This window comes from Microcaecilia unicolor, chromosome 11, assembly GCF_901765095.1.
Source record: "Microcaecilia unicolor chromosome 11, aMicUni1.1, whole genome shotgun sequence".
Lineage (NCBI taxonomy): Eukaryota > Metazoa > Chordata > Amphibia > Gymnophiona > Siphonopidae > Microcaecilia > Microcaecilia unicolor.
In genome coordinates, this window is record NC_044041.1 from 107112946 (window position 1) to 107133363 (window position 20418).

Below are 20418 nucleotides of genomic sequence, written 5' to 3' on the forward strand. Positions count from 1 at the left end.
ATAAAACGGTAGCTTTGAAAATTTCCTTCAAAATATGTGGTAAGAGAGGTTTGAAAATAAATTGCTTTTGAATCTTGTTTAATGTTCAATAGATAACTGAAGGTGGAGCATAGCTAGTGCAAACTAGTGGCATTCCAGCTGTGCTGGCATTGCCTGGATTTAGACTTGAGTACTGAGAGCAAGATGTTACACACAGGTATGGTACATAAGTATTGCCACACTGGGACACACCAAAGGTCCATCAATCCCAGCATCCTGTTTCCAACAGTGGCCAATCCAGGTCACAAATACCTGGCAAGATCCCCAAAAAGTTCAATACATTATCCTAGAAATAAGCAGTGGATTTTCTCCAAGTCAATTTAATAATGGTCTATGGACATTTCCTTTAGGAAGCCGTCCAGACCTTTTTTTAAACCCCGCTAAGCTAACCGCTGTTACCACATTCTCTGGCAACGAATTCCAGAGTTTAATTACATGTTGAGTGAAGAAACATTTTCTCTGATTCATTTTAAATTTACTACTTTGTAGCTTCATTGCATGCCCCCAGTTCCCTCCTACAGTTAAGTTTTGTACTTGAGGTGAAGGAAGGTGAAGTGACTTGTGCAAGGTCACAAGGGATCGTCAGTGAGAGGAGAGGGATTTGAATCTCGGCTTCCCTGGTTCTCATCTCCCTGCTCTAATCACCCAGCCACCACTTACTGACATCTGTTAATGTACTGACCACATGCAGATGGCTTCACCACTGACAAATGTGATGCTGTTTCACATACCCACTGCTTCATTCTTTGGACTCATTCTCTTAGGTATTATGTGCATGTTTCTAGTGTTGAAATTTCTTGCATGTTTCTAGTGTTGAAATTTCTTTTGATGTAGCCAGCAAGCCTGAAACCCTGCAGAAAGCTGCTGTGAGAATCATTGATCAGAAGATCTGCAGCATCCTCTATAACTTCTCTATTACTGATCGCATGATCTGTGCTGGATTCTTAGATGGGAAGGTAGATTCGTGTCAGGTAAGCCAGATTATGTAAGAACAGAGCAATAACTTCTGTCCCAGTAACCTCCTGGGCTCTGCTATTCTCTCACACTTCTGTACAGTAATGCTAGAGGAGTTCCTTGTGTCCCTGTAACCCCCTGGGTGCTCTCATTTATCATGCACTTCTAGATACACTTCCCACTTTCTCATTCACACTTACGAGTTGTAGACGTGTTTTCTTTGGTGTGAGAAGTGGCTGCCTTGCAAAAGCCTGATATTTTGTTGTGCTTTCAGGGTGATTCCGGTGGGCCCCTGGCATGTGAGGAGACACCTGGAGTCTTTTTCCTGGCTGGCATTGTGAGCTGGGGCATTGGCTGTGCTCAGGCCAAGAAGCCTGGTGTGTATTCGAGAGTAACCAAACTCAAGGATTGGATCCTAGACACCATCTCACCTATCTCAAGGAGCACAGAGAGCCTGCTTCCACTCCTCAAATCTTCTTCACCTACAGCCAACACAGCAGCAGGTACAACTATGAGTAAAGCAACAACCCGCAAACCCACAACTAGCAGATCTACAACGCAGACAACACGAACCTCATCCACCACTATGAGAAGCACAACTAGAACAACCCAAACCAGAACCACATCTACCACAAGAATCACAACCAGAACCACAGCAACCTTCTCTCATACACAGTCAACAGGTAAAGTGCTAAGAAAGGGCACCTTCGGGGCTGTCATTTTATTAACAATGCTTTCCAACAGAGGACTGGTTGCTTTACTCATTTCGTGCATAATGACAATGAAATACAAAGCTCGGGATGTGAGTGTGCCTCCCTAGCCTAGCCTGTGCCATCTGGTCCAGAAAGAGCATGACATGGGGGTAATTTTATAAAGCATCTTCTGGGGCAAAAGATGTGGAAAATGGATTTTTAAAAAGTTTGTGGCCAAATACACACACACGGTATGAATCCATTCCTGAGGGTGTAGTTTGGGTGAAGTAAGGCCAAAGATGCAGTGTGTGTGTATAATTTATAAAACACATGCGTACACGCATGAGGGGTTTAGCCCCATGCAGAGACTAACGAGCTGGGAGTTCAGCCCTATAAAAGGCACTGTACAGCACCAGCTTGCCAGGATTTCTGTAATAAAGCACTGTTTGTGACAGACACCTGTTGGAAAATGATCTAACCTCAATGGTTCTCTGGATGATAACTGTAGAAGAGGGAACCAGATTTGACATGGCTGGTAGGGAGCAATTAGAATCATGGTCCCTTGGTCTCAACACAATGTGAGAAGAGTTTTCCCTATGAGAGTTAGTGGGGGAAAGGCGTATAGAAGGTCTGTTCTTCAGTGAAGCAAGAAGGCATCTGGGGCTGTATGGCTGGCAGCTTATATCCTGGAACAAAAGCAGGAAATCTTGTTGTTCTGAGGAGAAGAAAAGAGGTCATCGCTGGGGTCTCCTACTGCTGGAATATTTGACGAACTACAGAGATGCTGAGGGACCATTCATGAAGTTGAAGGACTCTGCTCAATTTGACTGCCACAGCATTCTGTTTGCCGGCTAGGTAAACAGCTTTTAAAGAGATATTTTGAGAAGCTGCTCAAGTCCATATCTGGATCGCTTCTCAACAGAGGTGGTAAGAACCTGTTCCTCCTTGTTTGTTTAGGTAGTACATCACAACCTGGTTGTCTGTGCAAAAGAGTATTATCTGATCGAGAATGTGGTCTTGGACAGTCTTGAGGGTGTTCTAGACTGCTCACAATTCTAGGAGGCTGATATGATGTTGTTTCTGCTGTGGGGACCAAGAACCCTATGTGTGGAGACCATCAAGGTGAGCACCCCAACCTAACATGGTTGGTGAGTACCTTGTGATGCAGAGAGGGCTGAAATGGAAGACCCCGGGTGAGATTCTGGAATACCATCCACCACTGTAGAGAGCAGTGTACCTGTGGAGTGACTCGAATATAGGCAGAGAGCAATCCTGTGGTTTGGGACCACTGAGGAATTCAGAAGTGGAGTCAAGCCAATGGCGTTACGTGGACTGTTGAAGCCATGTGACTCAGTAGGTGGAGCATCTGATGAGCAGATACTTGGGTGGAGTTGAACTTGTGAGTGGCAAGATGCAGAATGTTGTTTGCTCTCAGTTGAGGAAGGAAGACCCCTGTGAACTCTAAGGTCTGAACTGGTTGAAGAAGTGACTTGGGATAATTAATCATAAACCTGAGGATTTCTAGGAGCCTTATGGCAGATAGAATGGAGGTACGTGCTGACTCCTGGGAGGCTGCCTTGATTAACCAGTAGTCAAGGTAGGAGAAGACGTGTATGCTCCAACTGCGAAGTGTTACAGCTACCAGTATCAGACACTTCGTGAAGACTCAAGGATCCAAAGCCAAACAAAATGGTAAGACCTTGTATTGATAGTGCAGGGTCTCACAGCAGAAGTGGAGGAACTTTGTGTGCAGGGAGAATAGATATATGGTGTATGCCTCCTTGAGATCCAGAGAGCAAAGCCAATCATTGAGTTGTATCATGGGAAGTACTGATCCCAGGGAAACCATGCAAAATTTTCCTTTGAGCAGAAATTTGTTTGTTTCACAGATCAAAAGTTGGTCATACTCCCCGCCCCCCCCCCCCTGTCTTTTTTGGTATGAGAAAGTATCTGAAATACTACTACTACTACTTATCATTTCTATAGCGCTACAAGGCATACGCAGCGCTGTACACCATACACAGAAAGACAGTCCCTGCTCAAAGAGCTTACAATCTAGAACCCCGACTCCTGTCCAGCGGAGGAACTGGTTCTATTTCATTCTGCCGGAGGAGTGCAGAGAGTGCCTCTTGAAGTAGTGTCATCTGGAGGGAGTAGAAATGAGACTCTTGGTGGATGGTCGGGAGGTCTTTTTTCCCAACGCAGAGTGTAACTGTGCTGTATGGTACATAGCATCCAAAGGTCAGAGGTTATGAGAAGCCATTTCTGATGAAAAAGAATGAGTTGTCCTACTGGTAGGTCGCTTGGCATGGACAACTGTATGGTGGCAATGCTCTCTAAGAAGGACTCAAAAATTGGGTTGTTGCTTAGGCTGAGAAGTAGGCAGAGATTTTTGGCCCCGCTGCTGCCTCAGATATGAGCGTTGAGGTGTAGTCCTTTCACGTGGAAGAGGAGGAAGAGTGTAACAACGCTTAGTGACATACAGTAATTGGAGCATCAGAATCCTCCTGTAAATCTTCTAGAAGAAGAACATAAGAACATAACATAAGCATTGCTATACTGAGACAGACCGAAGGTCTATCAAGCCCAGTATCCTGTTTCCAACAGTGGCTAATCCAGGTCACAAGTACAAGGGATGTGCATATATTAATGCACATTTGGTTCAATAATGCACCTTAAAATATTTACTGCAAGCTAAGTTAATTTAATGTGCATTAAAGATGCATTAGGGGAAAATGGCTACCACTTGTTGCTTATTTTGATAGGGTACAATGATAACTACTAAATTTGATGTGTTTTTTGGCATGTGCATGCTTTATACTTTGATTTGTATTCTCCAGCCCCCCCCCCCCTTTCCCTCTTCTTTTCCTCTTTCCTCCCTCTCTCTTGTTTTCACTTAATTTGATTCTGAATGTAGATTGCTGCTTCTTACATGTGAGGTCCGGTATTGCCTTACTTTGTAAAATGTTACTTGTTGTTATGTTGTGAGCTCTTGATGGTATCTGTATCAAAAATTAATAAAAGAAATTAAACTTTAATAAACAGATTTGAAACAAAAAAGAAAAAAAAACATTTTAAGGTGTGTTAAAATTTGTTTAAAAATGAACTGAAAATAAAATGAGCTAAAATTATGCCCTATGCCCATCTATTAGACACAAAAAGGAGTCATTATTGCAGAGTGGTATGTTACAGCTTTGTTAGATAAAGGTGAACCCTGCTCACTCCTTTGTAGCTATGAGTTCCATAGTGATAAATGGTTTAACATGTTATATTCTCACCAGCTTTGTTTTCCTTCTTTCACAGTGCCTTGTACCAGCCTTACTTATAAATGTTCCAATAAAGTGTGCATTAGTAAGCTGAACCCAGAGTGTGATGGAGTCCAGGACTGCAGCACCGGCTCTGATGAGCGCAAGTGCGGTGAGTGTGGTGTCTCTGGAACAATTCATGACTGGGCATGCAAGGCCGGGGCAATGCCCACTTAGAGCTCAGAGTTCTTAAGGTGGAAAACAAAAAGGCGATATGTCAAAGTGCACTTGGAAGTTCTTTTTAATCAAATCAAGACCTTGTCTACATTTTTCTGGCATTTTTTGATACCTGAGGATCTTCTCCATACATGGTGAAAAATAGTCACTTGACATGCCTGAGAGCAGTGTGTTTTCTCCTTTACCACTGTGTCTGGATTTCTAACATCAAGCTTTTTATTAGTGGGAATGGGAATGTCCCCAGTGATCTCAACTTTATTCTCTAAAGTTTTATCAGGGTTATGATCACAGGTTTTTTTTTCCCAGTATGTTCCAGCTGCTGCCAAAGCTATGCATAGTGTGTAGTTCTCAAATGTCTAATAAGTGCAGCATGGTTAATGTGCATCACAAGTGTTGTACACTTAAAGACCTGTTTATTAATGTTCAAAGGCTGTGTGCTAAATTCTGGGGGGTGTGGCCAGCTTTGCCTTGCATTGATAGGCAGATGATCAGAAGCCCTGCACTGTTCCAAACAGTGATCTAAAAATAGTGCTGGAACAGCGTGGAGCTATACTACACCTATGATCAGAGACAATAGCATGCAAATTTAAGCACACTATTATCTCTGATCATAGAGTAAAAATGTGTGAGAATTGTGCCTGAGCGAATCCTCCCACACTTGTTTGACAGGTCAAAAGCCTGGATTTGTCAAACACAGGCTCCCTCAAACTGCAAGGCCCTGGTAGCCTAGAGCCCCCCCCCCCCCCCCGGGACAGTGACATGGGGGCATGGGGGAGGGGCTGGAGATCCACGGGTTCTCTCCAACTGCAAGGCCCTAGTGGCCTAGTGCCCCCTCCAAGCCTCCACATCTCCCCCAGGACAGCAACATGGGGGCTGGAGGTCCGGTGGACCTCCAGTCCCCCCCAACACAGGGTCACAGGGGACTGGTGGATCTCCAGTTCCCTAACCCATCCTCACACCCCAAAAATAAGGCTGCAAGTCCAAACCCCCCCATCCCCACGAGGATGCACTGGGTAGGGCTGGGAGCCGCCATTTTGAAGGCAGCGCTGAAGAGGAGGGAGTGTGCTACTCCCTCCTAGAGCATCCTATATAATAATTCTCACCTCCAACGTTCTAATGTGCCTGGTACCGTGGCTCCCTCGGAGGTGGTCTGCTAGGCAGTTTAATGCACTGACGTCAGTGATGTCACTGACAGCTGATTCCAAGGCAAGGGGAGTAGGGAAACACGCTCCCCTGCCTGGGAAACAGCTGTCAGTGCCCCCCCTCGGCGCAACACCCAAGCCCCTGCCCTGTAAAACCGTAAGCCAGGCAGGGGGAGGAGTAGGGAAACACACGGAGCGTGTTTCCCTACTCCTCCCCCTGCCTACCAATCAGCTCTCAGTGCCCCCCCCTCGGCGCAACACCCAAGCCCCTACCCCCCCCCTCGACGCATCACCAAAGCCCCTACCCCCCCCCCCCTCGACGCACATCAACTCCCTCGCCACCCGCAGCTGCCAATACTACGCTGTCCGGCCGCTGCTGCTTCTCCTGTGGAGCAGCAGCGGCCGGTACAAAAAGAAAAAAGCCAAAAAAAGATTTTTAACCTGAAACGCGGCTCCGTAGACAGCCATCTGGCATTGGCTGTTGTCACTGCAGCCGCTCCTCCTCTCCCCTCCACGTCACTGCCCCTGCAGGAAGACCCGGGAGGAGCGCAGCGACGTCAGAGGGGAGAGGAGTGGCTGCAGAGATGACAGCCGATGCCAGATGGCTGTCTAAGGAGCCGTGTTTCAGGTTTGAAATCTTTTTTTGGCTTTTTTCTTTTTGTACCAGCCGCTGCTGCTCAATAGGAGACGCAGCAGCGGCTGGACAGTGTTAGTATTGGCGGCTGTGGGTGGCGAGGGGTTGATATGCCCGAGGGGGGGGTAGGGGCTTGGGTGATGCGCTGGGGGGGGGGGGTAGGGGTTTGGGTGTTGCGCCCAGAGGGCAGGGGAGGGTCGCTGGACATGGGTGGCTGCAGGGGGAGAGGAAGGTCGCTGGACATGGATGGCTGCGGGGGGGGGGGGGGGGCAGGGAAGAGGGAGGTGGGGAGGGGGTCCTGAGACCCAATGGATAGCTGCAGGGGGCAGGGGGAGAGGAGGGTTGCTGGATATGGGTGGCTGCAGGGGGATAGGAGAGTCACTGGACATGGGTGGCTGCAGGGGAGAGAGGAGGGCCGCTGCACATGCGTGGCTGCCGGGGCAGAGGAGGGTTGGTGGGGAGGGAGTCCTGAGACCAGATGGGTGGCTGCAGGGGAGGCAGGGGAGACAGGAAGGACGCTGCAGGGGGGAGATTACCTTGCTAGCGCCCGTTTCATTGCCTACCGAAACGGGCCTTTTATACTAGTAAGAACATAAGAGTAGCCATACTGGGTCAGACCAACAATGGTCATCTAGCCCAGTATCCTGTTTCCAAACAGCGGCCAAGCCAGGTCACAAGTACATGACAGAAACCTATTTAGTAGCAACATTTCATGCTACCAATCCTGTCTCCCATATCTGTCTCAATAGCAAACTATGGACTTTTCCTCCAGGAACTTGTCCAAACCTTTTTTAAACCCAGATACGCTAACTGCTGTTACCACATCCTCCGGCAAAGAGTTCCAGAGCTTAACTATTTGTTGAGTGAAAAAATATTTCCTCCTATTTGTTTTAAACGTATTTCCATGTAACTTCCGTGAGTGTCCCCTAGTCTTTGTACTTTTGGGATGAGTAAAAAATCGATTTACTTCTACTCGTTCTACACCACTCAAGATTTTGTAGACTTCAATCATATCCCCCCCCCCCCCTTCATCCATCTCTTTTCCAAGCTGAAGAGCCCTGACCTCTTTAAACTTTCTTCATATGAGAGGAATTCCATCCCCTTTATCATTTTGGTCACTCTTCTTTGAACCTTTTCTAATTCCGCTATATTATTTTTGAGATATGGCAATCAGAACTGAACGCAATACTCAAGGTGTGGTCGCACCATGGAGCGATACAGAGGCATTATAGTATTTTCGGTCTTATTCACCATCCCTTTCCTAATAATTCCTAGCATCCTGTTTGCTTTTTTGGCCGCCGCCACACACTGAGCAGAAGATTTCAGTGTATTCTCTACAACGACACCTAGATCTTTTTCTTGAGTGCTGACCCCCCAAGGTGAACCCTTGCATCAAGTAACTATGATTCAGATTATTCTTTCCAATGTGCATCACCTTGCATTTGTCCACATTAAATTTCATCTGCCATTTGAATGCCCAGTCTTCCAATTTCCTAAGGTCTTCCTGCAATATTTCACAGTCCACAAGTGTTTTAGCAACCTTGAATAGTTTTGTGTAATCTGCAAATTTAATTTCCTCACTCGTTCCGATTTCCATATCATTTATAACTATGTTAAATAGCACCAGACCCCAGTACTGATCCCTGCGGCACTCTACTGTATGGGGGCGGGGGAGCTTGGGTTGGTACCCAGTTTATTATTATGGTAGTTAGGTGTGACTCAGAGAACAATTTTGGCAGAGGAAGGTGGTATGGCTGAGCACAGATCACCCTGAATCACTGTCCCATCTGTCTCTCCCTCTCAGACTGTGGCACTGGCCCTACCCTTGGCTTTAACAAAATCGTGGGTGGAACTGGAGCATCCCGTGGAGAGTGGCCATGGCAGGTCAGTCTGTGGCTGCGACGGAAAGAACACAAGTGTGGGGCAGTCCTGATAGCGGATAAGTGGCTGCTGTCAGCGGCTCACTGCTTTGATATGTAAGTTAGATATGTAATGTTTCATTAATATGCACATATGCTTTTGCTGACAGTAGGTATGATCTCTAGCACTGTGAATAATAATTAGTGTAGCTCATTACTATTTCATTCTTTCCAGCAGGGCTTCTAACACTGCACTGATCAGAAAGCCATTATGTAGGCTTCTCACCTTACTCCTCCCTGCCAGCACACTGCTGTATGATCATGAATGAGGGAAGGGAGGAAAGGAAGAGGGACAATCAACACCAATTTACTTAGGAGCTCCAGCGTCTTCATGGACTGGCTGCACTATGCACAGAACCTAGTGCTTTGATCTAGATCAGGGATGGGCAATTCAGACCTTGACGATGTCCATGAATATGTATGATATCTGTTTGTCTACAATGGAAGCAGTACGTGTATATTCATTGTGGAAGTCTTGAAAACCCGACTGGGTTGTGGTCCACCCCTGATCTAGAACCTCTAAGGGGACAGCTGAGTGGATTCTAACATTTGCACTCTCTATAAAATTTCTCTTGATGAATGTAAGTGTTCTTGAGTAGCAGGTTACTACTGATTTGGCTTGGCAAAATGCCCCTGCCTGGCCTATAAAGAAACATCACACACAGTATTAGTGTAATCTTCCCGTTATTGTTCAGACAGATTGCATCTGATGATAGCAGTTGTACAGACGGCATCTTTCTGATTGCTCATCCATAGCATGTTTTTGCCTAGAGGGCTCTTCAAAGATAGGTTAGGTATTGTCTATCCTCATTCATCAATATAACAGAACAATTCTATGTTAGGTACTGTAAACCCCTCTGCTACTAAGACACGTTCACCTTCTCATGACAGCCTGCTCCTGTGTGAATGTGTAAACTTCTTGCAAGACCTCAGTTAGCATCGCAAACATGGTACCTTATTATCTGGCCTCAACTACTAAAGTAGCCCCACTACAGGTGTCATACCAAAGTGAGGCCATGAATCCGAGTTGGGTTACAAGCAACAAGGCTAGTCCCCCTGCTCCCTACCCTATTTGCTGCTTCCACTCCAACCAGCAGAATTCACCATGAGGCCTTTGAGCCAGTGCAGACTCACAGCCCCCCTCACCCTTTTCTCACGCATGAGCTTCCTCTCAGACTGGAAAACTGTGATCATGTACTGATGCCTGCTGCTGGTTACCAGCCAAGGAGTCCTGGAAGAAACTGATAGAGTCCATCCATAGAGTCTGTGTGTTCTGCCCTGGTTTTACAGCCTGCTTCACTGACACAGACTACTCCGTAATTACTGTGGATTCTTTTGGATTCGTATTAGGTAAATGAGACTTTTATTAGAGGTTCTAAAATCTAAGAGTGGAGGAGTGGCCTAGTGGTTAGGGTGGTGGACTTTGGTCCTGGGGAACTGAGGAACTGAGTTCAATTCCCACTTCAGGCACAGGCATCTCCTTGTGACTCTGGGCAAGTCACTTAACCCTCCATTCCCCCATGTAAGCTGCATTGAGCCTGCCATGAGTGGGAAAGCGCGGGGTACACATGTAACAAAAAAATAAAAAAAGATACACAATGATTTATATATATACAATAATTAAGCTATATACAATGATTAGCTATATAACTGAAAAGAAAAAAAACCTATAAACAATCACATCACCGGTCCCTAATCTCTACATCCAAGCAATGCTAGGAGTTTCTAGACCAGGAAAAGAAGAAAAATACACTATAATATACATACGTCCATCACTGGTCCTTACATCATCCAGGCTTTTTACATCAGCTGAGAGAAGCCCCTTTTTCAGTGAAGCCGGAGTTTGACCAGGAGTCTGGTTCTATGCAATGTGTCCACCCAGGGCCATGCCTAGGGTCTCTGGCGCCCCCCTGCAGCCTATCAGTTGGCGCGCCCCCCTGCAGCCTATCAGTTGGCGCCCCCCCCTGCAGACTATCAGTTGGCGGCGGCGGCGGCGGTGGGGCCCCCCCCCCCCCCCCCCCCGGTGAAAATGATCGCTCACCACTTGCCACACTGACAGGAATTGTCAGCAATATTCTTAGAAACAAATTGCTATGCATTGCAAAATAAGATAGCAGATGTAAATTCTCAAAGTGGACATATTCCATACACTAAAATGAAAATAAAATGATTTTTTTTCTACCTTTGTTGTCTGGTGACTTTCTTTTTCTGATCATGCTGGCCCAGTATCTGATTCTGCTGCTATCTGTCCTCTTAACTCCGTTTCCAGGGCTTCCTTTCCATTTATTTCTTTCCTTTCCTCCTTTCTTCTTCATTTCTGGTCCTCAGCTTCTGCCTATTTTCTTCATCCATGTGCAGTTTTTCTCCTCTCTTCCTTTTCCATCATTTCATCTCCTTCATCTCTCTTCCCTCCCCTCTATGTCCAGCAATTTCTCCTCTCTCCCTGAGCCCTGCCCTCCCAATCCATGCTCCTCTGTCCCCTCCATTCATCCCTTTCCAGCAATTCCCCTCTCTCCCTGAGCCCTGCCCTACAGTCCATATCCATCCATGCCCATCTGTCCCCTCCATTCATCCCTATCCAGCAATTCCCCTCTCCCTGCCCTCCCAATCCATGCTCATCCATGCTCCTCTGTCCCCTGCCCCCTCCATTCATCCCTTTCCAGCAATTCCCCTCTCTCCCTGAGCCCTGCCCTCCCAATCCATGCTCATCCATGCTCCTCTGTCACCTGCCCCTCCATTCATCCCTATCCAGCAATTCCCCTCTCTCCCTGAGCCCTGCCCTGCAATCCATATCCATCCATGCCCATCTGTCCCCTCCATTCATCCCTATCCAGCAATTCCCCTCTCTCCCTGAGCCCTGCCCGCCCAATCCATGCCCATCCATGCTCCTCTGTCCCCTCCATTCATCCCTTTCCAGCAATTCCCCTCTCTCCCTGAGCCCTGCCCTCCCAATCCATGCTCCTCTGTCCCCTGCCCCCTCTATTCATCCTTTTCCAGCAATTCCCCTCTCTCCCTGAGCCCTGCCCTCCCAATCCATGCCCATCCATGCTCCTCTGTCACCTGCCCCTCCATTCATCCCTATCCAGCAATTCCCCTCTCTCCCTGAGCCCTGCAATCCATATCCATCCATGCCCATCTGTCCCCTCCATTCATCCCTATCCAGCAATTCCCCTCTCCCTGCCCTCCCAATCCATGCTCATCCATGCTCCTCTGTCCCCTGCCCCCTCCATTCATCCCTTTCCAGCAATTCCCCTCTCTCCCTGAGCCCTGCCCTCCCAATCCATGCCCCTCTGTCCCCTGCCCCCTCCATTCATCCCTTTCCAGCAATTCCCCTCTCTCCCTGAGCCCTGCCCTCCCAATCCATTCCCATCCATGCTCCTCTGTCCCCTGCCCCCTCCATTCATCCTTTTCCAGCAATTCCCCTCTCTCCCTTCCATGACCCCCCCTCGTATCCATGCTCCTCTCTCTCACATGTCCCAGCCTGGCCCGCCCTCTTCTCCCCCCCCCTTCGCATCCATGCCCCCCCCTTCGCATCCTTGCTGTCGTTTCTCCCCTGCCCTCCCGCTCCCATTGTTCAACTGCCCACCCTCTTCTCTTCACCCAACATCCCTTTTCTTTTTTTTCTTTTTAAATTTACCTCCGTGGCGGCAGTTCCGGCAGCACAGCGTCAGGGAAAGAGGCGGCGCTCCCGACGTCTAGCCTTCCCTTCGCTGTGTTCCGCCTTCTTCTGACGTCATCCTTGACGTCAGAAGAAGGCGGAACACAGCGAAGGGAAGGCTAGAGACGTCGGGAGCGCCGCCTCCTTCCCTGACGCTGCGCTGCCGGAACCGCCACCACGGAGGTAAATTTAAAAAGAAAAAAAAGAAAAGGGATGTTGGGGGAGGGCGAGCGAGGTGAGCATGGTGCGGCGGCGCCCCCCAGAGGGAAGCGCCCCCCTGCCATGCTTACCTCGCTTACCGGGTTAGCACGGCCCTGTGTCCACCCATAGATGCACTTCCAGCTTCACTGTAAAAGGCCCCCCTTTTTTTTATTAGGCTTAGAACTCGTGTTCAGAGCTAAGGAAAATTACAGAATGCTTAAGAATTTCTCTGTTTAGGTAAACAAGCCATACTGTGGGAATGTGGTCACATGTTTCTCAGTCCAGGTGTCCCGTCTGAACTCAAAACAGACTCCACCTCTCCCTTCACACATACAAAATTAATTAGAGCTGTGTCTTATCTTCTAAATTCCAACTTATGTTCACACAATCAAAGTTAATCATTTTTAAACAGAATTACTCCTAATCAAAAATACAGACCCTGAGTGCACTTGTCGGTCAAGGCAGAGTTGTTATTATTATTTGTTACATTTGTATCTCACATTTTCCCACCTTTTTACAGGCTCAATGTGGCTTACATATTACCGTTAACGGTGTTAGCCGATTCCGGTCTGAACAAATACATGGTATGAATGAATACAAAGTGATATTGTGGTAGAATGAGGTACATATATAGTAGGTACAATTGGGGGGAGCTTAACGAGGGAAAGGGGGAAGAAGAGTCAGGTAATGTCTGTTACAGTCTTTGGTTACATTGTATTGCAAGTGTCCAGGTATTTTTATGTTGGGTTGGTGAGGTATGCTCTTCTGAATTAGGTGTCTTTAGTGCTTTCTGAAAATTTAGGTGGTCGAACATAGTTTTTACTGCTTTTGGCAATGCGTTCCATAGTTGTGCGCTTAGGTAGGAAAAGCTGGATGCATAGGTGGATTTGTATTTGAGTCCTTTGCTGCTTAGGTAGTGAAGGTTTAGGTATGATCGTACAGATTTTGTGGTGTTTCTGGTTGGCAGGTTGAAAATCAATCTTTAAAATTCACTTCTATTACACTGTGTTCTGCTTTTTTGGGGTGGGTTAGGTTTCCTCCAGATACCTGCTTGGATGGTAGCAACCATCCAGCCTGAAGAGGGAGTGTTTGTACAGTTTTTGCTTGTGTGCTATTGAGAGCCATGAGAGCTTTACTGATTTGATCTAATAATAGAGGAAATAGTTCAGGGGTGATAGAAGTGCATTGCAAAACAGGGAAGCCAAACCACACTTTTCCCACTCTTTGACCTTTGGCAAGCCACTTCCCTCTCCATTGTCTCAGGTGCTACGTAGATGGTAAGTCCACTTGGCCAGGGAACTAACTTGTGGACCTGAATGTGTAACTCATTTTGCGTTCTGATTTGGAAAAGGTGAGTAATCCATCCATAATCCAAATCAGTTCTTATTCTTTGATTTAAATCCTCCCCCTGAAGAATGGGTGCTACTTATTGTGGAACAGCAGAAGCTCTCAAATGTTTCTTTCCTTGACTGGAATATTGCTTGTTTTCATTCTGCTCATCTTCAGCCACAGAATAAGTACTCACAGGTAGCTAACTAAAAATCAACAGAAAAGGAGCTGATTTTAAAAGCAGAAAACATAATGTACTACTAATCATTTATATAGTGCTACTAGATGTACGCTGCGCTGAACACATTAGATGCAGGTACATTTTCTGTCCTTAGAGGGCTCACAATTTAAATCTTTGTACCTGGGGCAATGGGGGGTTAAGTGACTTGCCCAAGGTCAAAAAGAGCTGTAGTGGGAATCAAATCCAGGTTGCCAGGATCAAAGCCTGCTGCACTAACCAGTAGGCTACTCCTCCACTCCCTAATCTTAATGAAAGGCAAATACAGACACAGACATTTACTTCAAGAAAAGATTTTAGGAGAAACCAAGTGAAACAAGACTAAAGAAAAGGGCTGATCGAAGCCCATAAGCAGTACAGCTACTTTCAGATAAGCCTGAGGCCACTGTCATAGCACATGCTGAAAGAGCACACGGCATCAGTACCTGCAGGTCCAGGGTTAGGTGGTCAGGGTCTTGACAGGTAATGTTCCATCTCAGTTTGTTAAAGTGCTGTTTATGGGTGGGAAAGAAGTGCACATTGTTATGTATTTTCTCTCTTTTCACTCTTCTCATGGCTCAGATTAAAAATGGGCACTGATTGGCCTATGTGTCTCCTCACCTAAAATTGTGATGTGGTCTCTCTATAGCATAGGAGTGAAGGCAGAAGCGCCAATGGTCGAACGAGTATTGCAAGTATGGCTGTTTTATTCCATCTTTTAGTCACTAGAGAGCATTTATATTTCAGTTACAGTGATCCAAAGATGTGGTCAGCATACATGGGAACCCCGTTCCTGAACAGCATTGAGGGACGCGTGGAGAAGATCTATCGCATTCACAGACACCCATTTTACAATGGTTACACCTTGGATAATGATGTGGCTCTCTTGGAACTGCTGGCACCACTCACCTACAGCACTGCCATCAAACCCATCTGCCTCCCAGACACAACTCATATCTTCTTTGAAGGGACCAAGTGCTTCATCACAGGCTGGGGGTCCACCAAGGAAGGAGGTAAAGAGCTAGCACTGGGGGACAGGATGGGGAGAAAAGAAGATGTTTACCAACTAATGGACATAAAGGGGCAGCACAAGCCTGGAGACCACCAAGGATGGAAGATGGCAGTGCAGGCCATGGGTCTACCAAGGAAGGAAAAATATGCTATTAAGATGGATAAGAACGGAGGGCTAAGCTGATGGTTTTAAAGATCAGGGTGGGGATGTTTCTCCATTTAATCAGCCAGGAACAACTTCTGGCTGGTTAAATGGCACTTAACTGGCTATCTGGCAATATTCAGTGGGAGATAGCCGGTTATCTCCCGCTGAAGGCAGATATAACCGCTGATACATTGCTGCCTAAGTTTGGTGGTCAGACTACCAAAATACCTGGAATATCTTCAGCCAGTTTAAACTTAACTAACCAGCGTGGAATATCAGCTTGGCCAGTTAAACTTAAACCGGACAAAAACACCCGGATATTCAACGCTGGTCACCAGAAATAGCCTGGCACTGAATATCCAGACTGACCACCGACCGAGGGAGTTAGCCAGGCTCCCTCACGTGATCTGAATATTGGATCCGTAACGGTTGACAAGTGTTATATGCAGGGTTCCCCCCCCCCCCCCACCCCAAAGGAGGTAATTAGTCACTGAAGCGATCATCACCTTTTCTCAACAGTACATACAGACCATGCCCCTCTTAAAGCAGAGCTCTCTCACTGTGATTTAAGGATACAAAAGCAACTGCCGCAGTTTGTAAGCTCTATTGAGCAGGGACTGTCTCGTCATGTTCAAGTGTACAGTGCTGCGTACATCCAGTAGCGCTATAGAAATGATAAGTAGTAGTAGTAGTTTGCTGATAGATTCAAGACATATTCTAATTTTGAAGGGCATTTGGCTGTCTACTTACAATTTAAGGTGCTCAAAGCTCACCAAGTCCTGATGTGCATTTTCCCTGTCAATGGGTGTCTCACCTCCACCATCTCCCCCCCCCCTCCCTGTGAATCCCCTCTCTCACCTCAGGCCTCTCATGTATCCTTGCAGGAGTCACATCCAAGCAGCTGCAGAAAGCTGGAGTCAGTATAATTGGCGATCAGACCTGCAAGAAGATGTACCCAGTGCAGATCAGCAGCAGAATGCTCTGTGCAGGAGTTCTGCAAGGGGGAACTGACAGTTGCTCAGTAAGTCCCACTCACACACAAGTTATGGCCAATCACTGAAGCAGCCTCAGATGATTGGTCAGTTTAGCTTTCAGCAGCCCCATAATGTGCAGGCTTTGAAGACACCAAGTGCAAGCAGGCCCTGTGTACACCCCCTTACCAGTGTTGCCAGGTGGGCGGTTTTCCGCGACCCACCGCGGGAAATTTTTGCCCGCGGCGGGTTGCGGTTTTTTGGGCTGCTTTTTGGTCTTTTGGGTTGTTTTTTTGGGCGTTTTTTTCGGCCGCGGGGGGCGGGGTTAGTGACGTTTTGGGCGGGGTTAGTGACGTTTTGGTCGGGGGGAGGCGGGGCCGATGACGGCGGGGGTGATGACGCAGGGGTGGGGGTGTCAGGGGCGGGGTTTGAGTTTGGGCGGGTTTTGGGCTGGATTTAGGCTGGTTTGGGTGGGAAAAAAATTTTCCACCTAGCAACCCTGCCCCTTACTGTGTTCCACTCTTTCACCATAGCCCTGTCCTGCACTGTCTTAGTTTTATTTATTTTGGTGGCTTTATTTTTAACCTCTCCAATGGATGCTCAAGACCAGTTAAAATAATATCACTAATAAAGATCCAAAATGCTAACTAAAAAAATACCACAATTGATGATTAAAAACCTACAAACGGTTCAACAGCATAATAGCACACAAGGAAAAAGCCTAATTCAAAATGCCTGCTATAAAACACCCAATTTTGTACATTAAATAAGTGAATTGCAGCAATTCACATATTTTACCACTTTGGGGGAGGGACTGTAGAATAGGGTGCTCATGTATCCAGCATAGGATTCTCATAATTATATAACACGTTTGCCTTTTAAAATGTTTAGGCCTGGCTAACAGCCATCTTGAAAGCCAAGGACAGAGAAACGGCACCTGACTGAACAACTGGAACATGGTTATGCCTCACTACACCCCTATCTCTTAATGCTGTTACTCATGACATTTCAACCTGTCTCATCACTAATATGTGCCCCAGTTGCTCAGTTTATAGTTGACTACTTAAACCCCTTGTGAATCATTCTGTGCCCTTAAGCCCAGTATGTATCCATGCTGATACTATTCTTCTGTTTATCTCCTAGGGGGATGCTGGCGGACCGCTGGCCTGCAGGGAGACCTCAGGGAAGTGGTTTCTAGCAGGGATCACCAGCTGGGGATACGGCTGTGCCCGGCCTTACTTCCCAGGAGTCTATACCAGGGTCACATCTATCAGAAGCTGGATTGGGCAGAACCTCCGGCTGTGAGGCTTCACTTCCACCTCAGGGAGGAGGCAGTGGCAGGGAACAGGAAGAGGAGCACTGTGGTGTTGCTGGAACCTTCCCTGGAATGACTATGCAGCTCATGATATAGAAAGGACAGAGAGAGACAAGATGGCCTCAAGCTGGGAAGATTCCCATAGTGGAGAGCTAACCATGTGCTGGATTTCATTTTTGCTAATACTGTGGCATTTTAGACTGTTTCCCATAAATAAATATGACCTGATTTCACTATCTGAAATACCAGATTCTACTTACTAAAGCCTTTAGCCACATCTTATTTGTCCTGCCCTTCATAAAGGCTCGTAGTTCCCACTTGAGAGCATTATAGTTCATTTACAGCTACATCCCAGGTGCTGAGGAGCTCCACCATCACCTCATCCCAATAATATTTACACTGTATTCAAGCACTCTCTGCCCTTGACTGAGAGACCTCTTCAATAGAATATCTGTCAATAAAAGTATTCTCAATTAAATGCTTGAGGCCCAAGCATAGACTTTTTGGCCCACAGTGGTGTGATGCTCCATAAGGGATTTTTTTTTTGAGATGTAGAATAATAATACAACAGATTTAGAACCGGTTCAGAGAACAACAAAGCAAACAATAAAAGGAATGACTCCCTTATGAGGGAAGGCTGGAACAGGTAAGGCTCTCCAGCTTGGGAGGAGAGAGTGCTTTGGGGAAATATGATAGAGGTCCATAAAATCCTGACTGGCATTGACCAGCAAAACATGAATCAGTTGTTTATTCTAAAAAGTACAAAGACTAGGGGCCATGCCATAAATTTATGAAGTAGTATAGTTAAAAAAAAAATAAATTTGGAAAAATAGTTTGTATTCATGTGCAGTTAAGCTCATAACTAATTGAAGTTTGCAAAGGGGTTTGAAAAAGTTAGTGGAAGAAAAGTCCACAATCATTAACATTATAAACTTGGAGATAAGCAGAATGGAGTCTATTTTGGGGAGGACCCAGCTAAGTACTTATGACCTGGGTAGGCTACTGTTGGAAACAGTATACTGGGCTTGATGGAACCTTGCTCTGACCTAGTATGGAGGTTTTAAAATTTCTGTCTACTACTACTAATCATTTCTATAACGCTACTAGATGTACGCAGCGCTGTACATCTTATATGCAGGTACTTTCTCTGTCCCTAGAGGGCTTACAATCTAAGTCTTTGTACCTGGGGCAATGGAGGGTTAAGTGACTTGCCCAAGGTCACAAGGAACTTTAGTGGGAATCAAACCCAGGTTGCCAGGATCAAAGCCTGCTGCACTAACCAGTAGGCTACTCCTCCACTCCAGAACTACATCCAGCCTCTAGGATTACCCCCATCTGATCATGAAGTCCAGGCTTCTTGTATGGTGGAGAAAAAAACAAGCAAGCATATGGTCTGTCTGTGTACCAGCTAAATCAAACATGATGAATGGGTAAAACATACATTAGAAATAATATTCATTCATCTAACATGGCTCAGATTACACAAATAAAACTCACACCCACTGGAATTTAGCATTAAGGCTGAAGAATCCCCAAGGACATTTAATCAAACTCAGGACCTACCCTGGACTTAATCAGATATCTAACCTCTTAAAACGCTCCAGTGCCAGGGCTTTAATTCATCTTCCCTTATATAGAATTTATTTGAATGCATGTTTCCCCAATATCTGACCTACATCTCTCCCCAGTATGAGGAAGGCTAAAGCAGCTACAGCTCTTCAGCATGGAGAAGAGATGGCTGAGGGGAGATATAACAGGTCTATAAAATACTGAGTGGAGTGGAACAGGTAGACATGAATCGCTTGTTTACTCTTTTCAAAAATACTAGGCCTAGGGCACACCAATGAAGCTATTAAATAGTAAATTTAGAACAAACCAGAGAAAATATGTCTTCACAATGTATAATTTAACTGAAATGCATCACTGGAGAATGTGGTTAAGAACAGTTAGCTTACCAGTGTTTAGAAAAAGGTTTGAATAATTTCCTAAAAAAAAAAAGTCCATGAAGCATTATTAAGATGGACTTGTGAAAATCCACTGCTTATTTCTAGGATATGCAGCACAAAATCTGTATTACTGTTTTGAGATCTTGGCAGGTACTTATGACCTGGATTGGCTACTGTTGAAAACAAGATAGTGGGCTTGATGGACCTTTAAGCTGTCCCACTATGGCAACGCTTATGTTTTTATATAATTTAAGTATATTACTTATCTTTTCTATAGTGAAAGACCAACCATCCACCATGGTCTAACTAAACCACTGGTTCTAGATTGCTGTAAAGTGCCCCATGCCTTATTTATATGAACTCTCCTAGTAGTTGCAGCAAACTCTCTCTTCCCTATACACCCTCCCCCCTAATTCTGTCCTTAGCCATCTGTTACCTCTACTACTCAGCATATTTTGAGAACCATCTCTTCTCTGTCCCATTTTGATGTTCAGGGCAGTCAGTCTTCTCCTGCTTGGTACTTACAGAACTCTCCCCTGGATGTGTGCACAAAACCACTTCTAGTTTCCTTCTCCACTTTCACTCAGCGTGTGTTCCCAGCAGCATCTCCTCCTCCTCCTCTCTTGATCTGTCAGCAGTCTCTCCTATAGTGTCACTATCAAATACTTTTATTTTTCATTACTTCCAAGATCTGGCACTCAAGGCAGGGCTGATCCTCTAAGGAAGGCCTCACTAATAGGTGAAACTCCTATTAATAATGTAT

General features: G+C 46.1%; 1 protein-coding gene across 6 annotated transcripts in view; it reads left to right on the top strand.

Annotated features, from left to right (window-relative positions):
• Positions 1 to 18118, top strand: part of TMPRSS9 (transmembrane serine protease 9) — a 98414-nt gene extending 80296 nt beyond the window's left edge. For 4 of the 6 annotated variants that reach the window (XM_030220302.1, XM_030220305.1, XM_030220303.1 and 1 more), the window contains exons 13-19: positions 874 to 1010; positions 1268 to 1676; positions 4989 to 5102; positions 8748 to 8919; positions 15015 to 15280; positions 16308 to 16444; positions 17538 to 18118. In XM_030220302.1, coding sequence (XP_030076162.1) covers positions 874 to 1010; positions 1268 to 1676; positions 4989 to 5102; positions 8748 to 8919; positions 15015 to 15280; positions 16308 to 16444; positions 17538 to 17699 — 1397 coding nt within the window. In that variant the 3' untranslated portion in view covers positions 17700 to 18118. Of the gene's footprint in view, positions 1 to 873; positions 1011 to 1267; positions 1677 to 4988; positions 5103 to 8747; positions 8920 to 9037; positions 9333 to 15014; positions 15281 to 16307; positions 16445 to 17537 lie in introns of those variants that run through there. The other 2 variants (XM_030220306.1, XM_030220307.1) reach the window with 2 other exon arrangements.
• Positions 18119 to 20418: the final 2300 nt, after the last annotated feature.